A 12,543-nucleotide genomic window follows, 5' to 3' on the forward strand; every position below is an offset into this window, starting at 1 on the left:
ACCTGGGTGTCTCAGATGGTTAAGCGTCTGCCTTCGGCTCAGGACATGATCCCACAGTCCTGGAATCAAGTCCCACATCAGGCTCTTGCTCAGCGGGGAGCCTGCTTCTCCCTCCCTCTGTCTCCCCCTGCTCATGCTCTCTCTCTGTCTCTCAAATGAATAAATAAAATCTTTAAAAAAAATAAAGTCTTTCTTAACTTTTCTTATTTTTTCCTCCCTTTGCTCATTTGTTTTCTTTATTAAATTCCACCTGTGAGTAAAATCTTACGATACTTGTCTTTCTCTGACTGACTTATTTCACTTAGTCTTGTAGTCTCTAGCTCCATCCATGTTGTTGCAAATGGCAAAATTTCTTTGTTTTTTTATGGCCAAATTCCATTGTGTGTGTACCACATCTTCTGTATCCATTCATCGGTTGATGGACAGTTGATCTACTTCTATATTGTTGCTATTGTAAATAATGCTGCTATAAAAATAGGGATTTTTGTATCCCTTTGAATTAATGTTTTTGTATTCTTTGGGTAAATACCCAGTAGTATGACTGCTGAATTGTACGGTAGTTTTATTTTTAACTATTTGACAAACTTCCATAAAGTTTTTCAGTGTAGCTGCACCTGGGTGATATAGGACTCTTCCTTTTTGTCTACATCCTCCCCAATACTTGTTTTCTTGTGCTTTTGATTTTAGCATCCCAGCAGCTGTGTGATATTATCTCGTGGTTTTAATTTGTATTTCTCTGATCATGAGTGATGTTGAACTTCTTTTCACGTTTCTTTTGGCCATCTGGATATCCTTGGAGAAATGTATGTTCGTGTCTCCCACCCATTTATTGATTGGATTTTTTTGTTTTTTGGGGGTTGAGTTTCATAAGTTCTTTATACATTTTGGATACTGTCCCTTTATTGGGTATCTCATTTTCAAATACCTTCTCCCATTTGGTAGCCCTTGCCTTTTAGTTTTGTTGATTGTTTCCTTCAATGTGCAGGAGCGTTTTATCCTGATGAAGTCCCTGTAGTTCATTTTTACTTTCATTTTCCTTGCCTCATGAGACATACCCATTAAGCTGCTATGGCCCATATCAATGGGTTATTGTCTGGGGTGCCTGGGTGGTACAGTTGGTTGGGTGTTCAACTCTTCTTTTCAGCTCAGGTTATGATCTTAGGGTTGTGGGTTCGAGCCCTGTACCGGACTCTGCGCTCAGTGCAGAATCCGCTTCAGACTCTCTCCCTCTTCCACTGCCTCTCCCTGCTACACATGTGCTCTCTATGTCTAAAGAAGAAAATCTTCAAGAGAAAAAGGGTTACTGTCTGTGCTCTTCTAGGATTTTTATAGTTTCAGGTCTCACATTTAGGACTTTAATCCATTTTGAGTTTATTTTTGTGTGTGGTGTTAGAAAGTGGTCTAGTTTCATTCTTTTGCATGTGGCTGTGCAGTTTTCCCAACAGCATCTTTGAAGTTAGTTTTTTTCCCCATTGGATATTTTGTCTCCTTTGTCAAAGATTAATTGACCATATACCTGTGGTTTGAAATCTCCTTTTGACATATTTTCCCCCCTATTTTAAAGCAAGAGGTAATAAGCTTTAACCTTTTTAGGCATTAATTCTTAAAATAGAATGGCAGTAAACTAAATTAATTAGAGAAGTATATAAGGAGCCCACATCTTTTAGAGTAACAGATCATAATTCATTTTATTCCTTTTTTTAAAAGAAGTAACACGTTTGCGTGTGTGAAATGCAAGAGTTATTAGAAAATATAGGGTATACAGGTTAAAGGATTATTCTTGTTCCTTAGGTTAGCCACTTAATTTCCTTTTCCTACAAATAACTAATGTTGATTGCTGCTTTTGCCTTTTTTTCTAGAAATACGTTTTACATGTACAAAATATATTCTTGTTTCATAGATTCCTTTTTGTTTTCCTTTTTTTTTTTTTAAGATTTTATTTATTTATTTGAGAGAGAGAGTGCGCACAAACAGGAGCAAGGGAGATGAGGGGTGGGGCAAAGTGGGGAGCCGGATATGGGGCTCGATCCCATGACCCTGGGATCATGACCAGAGCCACCCCTAGGCACCCCTTTTTTGTATTCTTTTAAACAAATCATACACACACACACACACACACACACACACACACACACATTCAGAACCTTGGTATTTGTTTCCTTTACAGATATATCTTCAAAACCTTTTCATGTTTATGTATTGCTTCATTGTTTTTTTATGGGTATAAAGTGTTTTACAACTTCATGGAGGCCACCCATTCTTTAACCAGATTCCTATTGTTGGACTTTCTAGGTCATTTCCATTGTTTCTATTACCAGCAATGATGCTTTTAAGCACTTTTGTTATAACACATTTTTGTTATATAAATAGCTTCCGATGAACTTTTTTTTAAATTTTTTAAATTTTTTTTAAAAGATTTTATTTATTTATTAGAATGAAAGAGAGAGCATGAGAGGGAGGGTCAGAGAGAGAAGCAGACTCCCCGCCAAGCAGGGAGTCTGACTCAGAATTCAATCCCAGGACTCCAGGATCACAACCTGAGCCGAAGGCAGTCGCCCAACCAACTGAGCCACCCAGGCGCCCCTTAATTTTTTCTTTAAAGATTTTATTTATTTGTTGGCAAGAGAGTGAGCGAGCATGCACACAAAGAGGGGGAGTGGCAGACAGAGGGAGAAGCAGGCTCCTTGCTGAGCAGGGAGCCTGATAAGGGACTCAATCCCAGGACCCTGGGATCATGCCCTGAGCTGAAGGCAGACGTCTAACTGAGCCACCCAGGTGTCCCGAACTTTTGTTTTTAATCTTCCTTTCTTAGAGTTTTGGAAAGACTGCATTTTGGAATTGATTACTTGAGGTTAGAAATCACAACATTTGACTACACAGAGGTTCTGAGTTTATGGTCCCTTTTCAGTGACAGGTTGCCTGACAGGCTCCTGTTTCTTAAGTTTATCTTTGTGTTCTTTTTTATTTTTCTAGCACTTGGAACAGTTGCGTGCAAATAGAGATAATTTAAATGCAGCACAGAAACTGATCCTTGAACAGTTGGAAAGTCAGTTTGTCTTAATGCAACAAGTATGTATATTACTTTTATTGTAATATTTATTATAATGGTAAATATTTTTCCTGAGTACAGTATCATTTGAGAGTATATTAATCGTCATTTCTACTTCCTACACATATTTAATAGAATTTCTATTTCTGGGTGTGCCTGGGTGGTTCAGTCAGTTAAGCATCTTACTTGATCTCGGCTCAGGTCTTGATCTTAGGGTGGTGAGTTCGAGCCTGGAGTTGGGCCTCAGGCTGGGCTTGGAGCATACTTTAAAACAAAACACAGAATTATATGTCTAAGCATTAAATACTACAAATGGGCACATTTTTTTTTAATATCCATAAATTAGAAGAAAACACTTCATGTTTTCCTTTTTTCTTTTTGGGGGGGGTACTACTTCAGATATGTACTGTGGACTTATTTTATTATTTTAGAATTAAAGTATCCCATCTTGAGGTGGAGATGCTTTTAAGGAGTGTTTGTTATCAAGGATTTGGCATAAATATAATAGAATGGAAATTTGAAATCTCCTACTTGATAATATAAAACAAGGCCTATAGTTTACTGACTCATTGATTATTTTAAGATGCTTTCTTTTGCCCTTATAACACTAAAGAATTTTCTTTAAGTATATAATGAAAAAGATTTTTGCTTTACCCATGTTTCATTTTTGAAATGTATGTTTTTTAACTTAGAGATATTAAATATTATACTAATATTAAGGGATGTATCAGTTACACATTTTCAAAGTCACACAAGCAAGTTTTCTTCTTTGTTTTTGAAGATGGGACAGACAGGACAAACTACTGGAATTCCTAATGGGCCAATAGCTAACTCATCACTGCCTACAAACTTTATCTCTAGCCAGCAACCACATTCTACTCTGCCTAGAGAACCTAGTGTCTCTCAACCTGAAGTTCGCTCTGCTTGTTTTGAAAAGCCTTTGTCCAGTGGACCATTTGCTGGAGGCTGTGCTCCTTTTGGCACATCAGAATCACTAGGGAGTACAGACACTATTTTGGTAGGCAAAAATTATGTAACAGGAAGTGGAAGTAATGGAAATGTGCCTTACCTACAGCAAAACATACTCACTCTACCTCATAACTGCACAAACCTGACCAGCAGCACAGAAGAGCCATGGAGAAAACAGCTGTCTAACTCCACTCAGGTAAAAGATTAGCTGCTTTGTTTGCTCTTAAATAATTTTTCTCTGGCTTGTGTATATTTTGAGAAGAAAAATAAATAAAATTTAATGAATAATTTTATCTATAAAATTAATTTTAAATAATTCATAACTGTATGAGAATTTTAAGTGTTAAATTTTACAAAAGTATTAATTAAAAGACTACATTGTAGAGCACTTCTAAGTTTATAAAAAATGGGCAGAGTGTACTAAAAGTTTCCAAAATTACTCCACCCTTTGGTTCCCCATCCCTCATACCTTGTAGTAATGTGGCACAATAATTGCAGATAAGGTATTACTAATACACTGTTATTAACTAAATGCCATAAATTACATTGATTTTTTTCTTCATATTATATATTTTATCAGTCCTGACAAATTGGTAATGACATACATTAACCTTTACAGTATCTTATGATCTCTGTATTAACCTTTACGGTATCTTTTATGATCTCTATATTGTTGCTTTTTACAGAAGGTCATATAGCTGAAATAAGTACAGTATGTTGTTTTCCTTTTCCAAATGGCTTCTTTCACTTGCTGTTATGCCTTTTAGGTTTTTACTTGTCTTTCTTTGACATGATAGTCATTTTGTTTTTCATCACTGAGTCATATTCCATAGTTTGAATTTCCCAGAGTTTAGTTATCCATTCACTTACCAGAGGACTTGGTTATTTGTACGTTTTTGCAAGTATGAATAAAACTACTATAAACATTATATGCAGTTTGTATGGACATAAGTTTTCAACTTGGGGTGAAAACCTGAAGCATGATTGCTCCTCATAACAGAATGTTTAGTTTTGTAGAAAACTGAAAAATTATCTTGTAAAACATTGGGACCATTTTGCATTTCCACTTGTAATGACTGAGTCTTCTTTTCCTTCTAGCTTTTACCAGAATTTGATGGTCCATATTTAAACATGAAAGTTTTTAGTGTGGGCAAATAAAAACAAGGTACCATACATTGGGTAGTTTATAAACAAATTTCTTTCTCACAGTTATGGAGGCTGGAAAATTCAGTATCAAGGTACATAGTATATCTTCCATTAGAGACTGAGCAGGGAGCCCAATGTGGAGCTCGATCCCAGGACTCTGGGGTCTTTTTTATAAAAAGGGCACTACTAATCTCTTATTTGAAGGTACTACCTAATCATTTCCTAAAGATCCTATATCCAGATGCCATGATATTGTGGATTAACTTTAAACATACAAAATTTAGAGGGACAATTGGGTTTATGGCCTTCATAGTTTTGGACTTTAGTAATTCTAATAGGGATACGGTGGTATCTCATTTGTTTTAATTGTATAATTCTCTAATGCATTTTGGAGCATCTTCTCATGCCATGTATATTAACTTGGTGAGGAATGTATTCAGATCTTTTGCCCATTTTTCAGTTGGGTTAGTTTCTTATTTTTAGGTGTTAGTATGTTTTATTTTCCTTTTGTAGCTAATAGTCCTTAATCACATGTCAGTATTGTAAGTATTTTCACCCAGTTCCTGCTTCTCTTATTCTCTGACAGTGCCTTTTAGAGAGCAGAAGTTTTTAATTTTAATGGAAGTCTAGCATACCAATTCTTTCATGATTGTGCCTTACAAGTTATATTGAAAAAGTCTTCACCAGGGCTGAGGTATCTAGATTTTCCCCTGTTAATCATGGAATTTAAGAGTGTAAGTTCAGCGTAAAGGCTCATTTTTTTTTTTTAATGTACATGTCTGTCTGTTCCAGCACCATTTATTGAAAAGAATGTATCTGCTCCATTGTAATAATGTTTTTGTTCGTTTATCAAAGAGCAGTTAACTATATTTATGTGAGTCTATTTCTAGACTCTCATGTTCCCTTGGTCAGTTTGTCCATACCATAGTTACTTGATTAATATAGCTTTATACTAAGTCTTAAAATGAAGTAGTCCAGTTCTCCAGCTTTGTTTTTTCCCTGAAAAATTGTGTTGGCTATTTTGGATATTTTGTTTTTCCATATATACTTAAGAATCACTTTGTTAATATTCAGAAAAATAATGCTGAGATTTTTATTTGAATGCATTGAATCGGTGGATGAAGTCTGTAAGAATTGACATCTTAAAATATCTATGAGGAGTGCCTAAATGGCTCAATTGGTAGAACATCAGCTCTTGATCTCGGGTTGTGAGTTCAAGCCCCACTTTGGGTGCAGTGATTACTTTAAAAAAAAAAGGAAAAAACTATGAATATGGAATATCTCTCCAATTTTGGTTCTTTCATCATGTTCTCTTCTTCATACAGATCTTGCACATGTTTTTATTAGCTTTATCCCTAAGTACTTCATTTTGGGAGCAGTATTAATGTGAATGGTATTACTGGTTTTTAGTTTGAAATTCCATTTGTTCATTGCTGGCACAGGAAAGCAAGTGACTTGTGTATTATCACCATGCATCTTGAAACCTTAATACATTGTTTACTAAATCCATGAGGTTTTGTTGAGTTTTAAATTTTCTGTACAGGCAGTTTGGTAACCTTCAAGGAGAGGCCCTCCCTCCTTAAGATTTTTTATTTATTTATTAGAGAGCAGTGCGAGCATGTGGGTTGGGGGGAGAGAAGGGGGAGAGGGAGAAATGGGCTCCCCACTGAGCAGGGAGCCTTACGTGGGGCTCCATCCCAAGACCCTGGGATCATGACCTGAGCTGAAGGCAGATGCTTAACTGACTAAAGCATCCAGGTGCTCCTTCTTTCTTTATTTTTAATTGATTTCCCTTTTATATCCTTGCTTTACTGCATTAGCTAGACTTTTAGCACGATGTTGAAAGAGTTCTGAGTAGCAACATCCATACTTTGTTCCTGATCTTAGGGAATGCTTTGGGTTTTTCATTCTTGGTATAATGCAAGTCTGGTCTTTTTGTAGATAGTCTTACCAGGTGGAGGAAGTTCCTCAGTATTCCATGTTCACGAGGAATCATTTTACCATGCATGTGTTTGCTTTTGCTTTTTCTGTATCAATTGTACACTCATATGTTTTTGCCTTTTCAGTCTTTTAATGTGATGGATTACAATGATTGGTTTCCTAATGTTGAATCAGCCTGCATTCCTGGGATAAATCCCACTTGGCCATGGTATATAATTATTTTTATACATAGTTGGATTCTAGTTGCTGACATTTTGTTGAGGATTTTTTTAATTTTTTAAATTTTTTATTAACATACAATGTATTACTTGTTTCAGGGGTACATTAGTGATTCATCAGCCTTAAACAATTCACAGCACTCACCATAGTACATACCCTTCCCAGTGTTTATCACCCAGCCACCCCATCCCTCCCACCCTCCTCCACTCCAGCAACCCTCAGTTTGTTTCCTGAGATTAAGAGCCTGTTATGGTTTGTCTCCCTCTCTGGTTTCGTCTTGTTTCATTTTTTCTTCTCTTCTCCTATGATCCTCTGCCTTGTTTCTCAAATTCCACAAATCAGTGAGATCATGATTGTCTTTCTCTGATTGACTTACTTCGCCTAAAGTAATACTCTCTAGTTCGATCCATGTCACTGCAGATGGCAAGACTTTATTATTTTTTTGATGGCTGCATAATCCATTGTGTGGAATCCATTCATCTGTCGATAGATATCTGGGCTCTTTCCATAGTTCGGTTATTGTGGACGTTGCTGCTATAAACATTAGGGTACACGTACCCCTTCGGATCACTGCGTTTGTATCTTTAGGGTAAATACCCCATTAGTGCAATTGCTGGGTTGTAGGGTAGCTCTATTTTCAACTTTTTGAGGAACCTCCACACTGTTTTCCAGAGTGGTTGCACCAACATACATTCCCACCAACACTGTAGGAGGGTTCCACTTTCTTCACATCCTTACCAACATCTGTTGTTTCCTGAGTTGGTAATTTTAGCCATTTTGACTGGTATGAGGTGGTATCTCATTGAGGTTTTGATTTGGATTTCCCTGATGCCGAGTGATGTTGAGCACTTTTTCATGTGTCTGTTGGCCACTTGGATGTCTTCTTTGCAGAAATGTCTGTTCATGTCTTCTGCCCATTTCTTGATTGGATTATTTGTTCTTGGGTGTTGAGTTTGATAAGTTCTTTATAGGTTTTGGGTACTAGCCCTTTATCTGATATGTCATTTGCAAATATCTCCTCCCATTCTGTCGGTTGTCTTTTGGTTTTGTTGACTGTTTACTTTGCTGTGCAAAAGCTTTTTTTTTTTTTTAAGATTTTATTTATTTATTTGACAGACAGAGACATAGCAAGACAGGGAGAGGGAGAAACAGGCTTCCCGCTGAGCAGGGGGCCCGATGTGGGGCTTGATCCCAGGACCCTGGGCCCGATGTGGGGCTTGATCCCAGGACCCTGGGATCGTGCCTTCAGCGGAAGGCACATGCTTAACTGACTGAGCCACCCAGGCACCCCCAAAAGTTTTTTATCTTGATGAAGTCCCGGTAGTTCATTTTTGCCTTGCTTCCCTTGCCTCCGGTGATGTGTCTAGGAAGAAGTTGCTGCAGCTGAGGTCGAAGAGGTTGCTGCCTGTGTTCTCCTCAAGGATTTTGATGGATTCCTGTCTCACGTTTAAGTCTTTCATCCATGTTGAGTCTATTTTTGTGTGTGGTGTGAGGAAATGGTGCAGTTTCATTCTTGTGCATGAGGCTGTCTGATTTTCCCAGCACCATTTGTTGAAGAGACGGTCTTTCTCCCATTGGACATTCTTTCCTGCTTTGTCGAAGATGAGTTGACCATAGAGTTGAGGGTCCATTTCTGGGCTTTCTCTTCTGTTCCATTGATCCATGTGTCTGTTTTTGTGCCAGTACCATTCTGTCTTGATAATTACAGCTTTGTAATAGAGGTTGAAGTCCGGAATTGTGATGCCACCAGCTTGCTTTTCTTTTTCAGCATTCCTCTGGCTATTCGGGGTCTTTTCTGATTCCATATAAATTTTAGGGTTATTTGTTCCATTTTTTGAAAAAGTTGATGGTATTTTGATAGAGATTGCATTGAATGTGTAGATCGCTCTAGGTAACATAGACATTTTCACAGTATTTGTTTTTCCAATCCATGAGCATGGTTTTTTTTCCATTTTCTATTTCTTTGTGTCTTCCTTCCAGTTTCATTTGTGAGTATTTTGTAGTTCTCTGACTACAAATCCTTTGCCTCTTTGGTTAGATTTTTTTTTTTTTAAAGATTTTATTTATTTATTTGACAGAGAGAGACACGGTGAGAGCAGGAACACAAGCAGGGGGAGTGGGAGAGGGAGAAGCAGGCTTCCCATGGAGCAGGGAGCCCGATGCAGGCAGGGCTTGATGCCAGGACCCCAGGATCATGACCTGAGCCGAAGGCAGATGCTTAAGGACTGAGCCACCCAGGTGCTCCTTTGATTAGATTTATTCCTAGGTATCTTACGGTTTTGTGTGCAATTCTAAATGGGATCAACTCCTTAATTTCTCTTTCTTCTGTCTCGTTGGTGTAGAGAAATGCAACTGATTTCTGTGCATTTTTATATCCTGCCACTTTGTTGAATTCCTTTGTGAGTTCTAGCAGTTTTGGGGTGAAGTCTTTTTGGGTTTTCCACCTAAAGTATCATGTCATCTGTAAAGAGTGAGAGTTTGACTTCTTCTTCACCGATTCAGATGCCTGTTTAAGACATTTGCACCTGTGTTTATAAGACATGCTCTTTTTTTGTATTGTCTTTTTGTAACATCTTTGGTGATGTCTTAATAATGTTCAGTGTTTTTAGGGTAGTCATTTTCTTGGCCTCATTAAGTATAGTTATAAAATGTTCCCTCTGCTTCTGTTTCCTGGGGCAAACTGTAGAGCATTAGCATAATTTCTTCCTTAAATATTGGGAGAAGCTCACCAGTAAATTCATCTAGCTATGGTGGTGTTTTCTGTTCTGGCAAGTTAGTCTTACTGGTGTGCTTTTTTAAGAATTATGTATAGTTCACATATAACGTTATATTACTTTCAAGTGTACAGACATAGTGCTTTCATAATTTTTTTTGACATGCTCACCGTAGTAAGTGTAATTCCCTTCTGTCACCATGCATAGTTATACAGTATTCTTTACTGTATTTCTTATGCTGTCCTTTTCATCCTGTGATGTATTTTATAACTAGAAGTTTATACTGCTTAATCCTCTTCACTTATATTGCCCATCCTCATACAGCTCTCCCTTCTGGCAACTACCACTTTATTCTCTATATTTGAGTCTATTTCTGTTTATTCATTTATTTTGCTTTTTATATTCCACATGTAAGTAAATCATAAAATATTTCTTCCCCTGATTTATTTCATTTAACATAATACCCTCCATGCCGTTACAAATGACAAAATTTCATCCTTTTTATGATTAATACTCTTCCATTGTATATTTTATACTACGTGGTTTTTATCTTTCCATTGATAGACTCTTTGATTCTTTCCATAATTTGGCTATTGTGTAAATAATACTGCAGTAAAGACAGGGAAGCATATATTTTTTCGAATTAGTGTTTACCCACATTGCGTAGTGGAATTGTTGAATAATATGGTATTTCTGTTTCTCATTTTTTGGAAAACTTCCATACTCTTTCCACTGCATTTGCTCCAATTCACATTCCTACGAACAGTCTACCAGAGTTCCTTTTTCTCTATGCCTTTTAGTTATTTTGTGTCTTTTGATTTTAGCCATTTGACAGGTATAAGATGGTACCTCATTGTGGTTTTGATTTGTATTTCTCTGATGGTGAATGATGTTGAGTATCCCTCTATGTGTTTGTTGGCCATTTGTATGTCTTCTTTGAAAAAATGTCTATCCGGGTCCTCTGTCCATTTTTATATCAGACTATTTGGGATTTTGGTATTGAGTTGTTTATAAATTTTGGATGCTAACCACTTGTCACTTATATCATTTGCAGATTATCTTCTCCCATCCTGTAGATTGTTTTGTTGACTGTTTACTTCGCTGTGCAGAAGCTTTTTATCTTGAAGTCCCAATAGTTCCTTTCGCTATTGTTTTCCTTGCCTCAAGAGAGGTACCTAGAAAAATATTTCTGTGGCTGACGTCTGTGAATTAATGTCTGTTTTTTGTTCTACAAATGCTGTGGTTTTAGGTGTTGCACTAGGTCTTTAATCTCTTCGGTTTATTTTTGTGTATAGTATAAAAAAGTGGTCCAGTTTCATTTTTTTGCAGGTATCTTTTCAGTTTTCCTAACACCATTTGCTGAAAAGACTGAGACTGGTGTTTTCCCCATTGAATATTCTTGGCATTTATTTTCTTATGAGTGCTTTGAACCTTTCATCCCAATGTTATCTGGATTCTATATAACTTTTTCTTTTATGTGTTTTTTTTATCTTTATATATACTTCTATATGTAAAACTACAACTTTTATAACTTGTTTCTCTTATCATTCTTACGTTTTATTGTGGTGAGTAATTTTCTTTGCTGCTTTTGGATTTTCTCATTGTAAATTTTGGCAAATATTTTATTATTATGTATCGTGCAGGTTTTTTGTGTTTTAGTTAGAGTTTTCTAAACATCCTGAGTTTGATGGGGCGCCTGGGTGGCTCAGTTGTTAAGTGTCTGCCTTAGGCTCAGGTCGTGATCCCAGGGTCCTGGGATCGAGCCTTGCATCAGGCTCCCTGCTCAGCCAGGAGCCTGCTGCTCCCTCTCCCACTCCCCCTGCTTGTGTTCCCTCTCTGTCTTTCTCTGTGTCAAATAAATAAATAAATCTTTTTAAAAATTAAATAAGTAAACTTCCTGAGTTTGAAAGGAGATTTTTTTTTTAATTAATAGAGAAAGTGTTCTGCCTTTTTTTCTTTGAATATGGTTTTTGGTGGCCTGTTCCTCTAAGTTCAGCCATTTTTCCCATTGGATATTGTTCACTTAAAGTCTGTATTATAACTGTTGTGTTTAATGTTTGCTTTTTCTGAATTTATATTTTTTATCTTAGTAAGTTGCTTGTTCAGGAACCTCTGAATTCGTTTGTTCAAAGCCACCATCTTGTTTTTATCTCTAGTTTTAACTTTTAGCCTGGGCTTCTCAGATTTTTCACTTTGTGCATAATGGGTTGGGGCCAACTAATTTATTATGACCAACGTTGTGACCATAGTCCATCAAGCTTCATTGGCTGTCTATTCAGTGTGGGTTGAGGAATACACTGAAAATTGCAGTCAGTTCTCAAGTCCTTCTTCACTTTAACTGTACCGTGGATTCCCTTTAGAAGAATTAATAGACTCAAAAGTACTCTGATCTATAGCTAGAGAAGTAAGAAACTTACTACTTTTAAAAATATGTATGTCAGTTTGATGATGGTGAATGAATTTTTTAATTGCCTACCCACTTTCAAATATTTTGAGTGTTGATTA

The 12,543-nt window shown here is 36.8% G+C and overlaps 1 protein-coding gene across 12 annotated transcripts in view; it reads left to right on the forward strand.

Moving 5' to 3' along the window:
- Positions 1-12,543, forward strand: part of LOC148162094 (lysine-specific demethylase 6A-like) — a 166,154-nt gene that overhangs the window by 105,747 nt on the left and 47,864 nt on the right. For 6 of the 12 annotated variants that reach the window (XM_088020334.1, XM_088020335.1, XM_088020337.1 and 3 more), the window contains 2 exons: positions 2,974-3,069; positions 3,831-4,214. The exons of 1 other annotated variant lie outside the window; for it this stretch is intronic. In XM_088020334.1, coding sequence (XP_087876460.1) covers positions 2,974-3,069; positions 3,831-4,214 — 480 coding nt within the window. The remainder of the gene's footprint in view (positions 1-2,973; positions 3,070-3,830; positions 4,215-12,543) is intronic. 5 more of the 12 variants (XM_088020339.1, XM_088020340.1, XM_088020336.1 and 2 more) reach the window with 4 other exon arrangements.

This window comes from Eumetopias jubatus, unplaced genomic scaffold, assembly GCF_037043125.1.
Source record: "Eumetopias jubatus isolate StellerSeaLion01/CBP00866 unplaced genomic scaffold, mEumJub1_p1.0 scaffold_23, whole genome shotgun sequence".
NCBI lineage: Eukaryota > Metazoa > Chordata > Mammalia > Carnivora > Otariidae > Eumetopias > Eumetopias jubatus.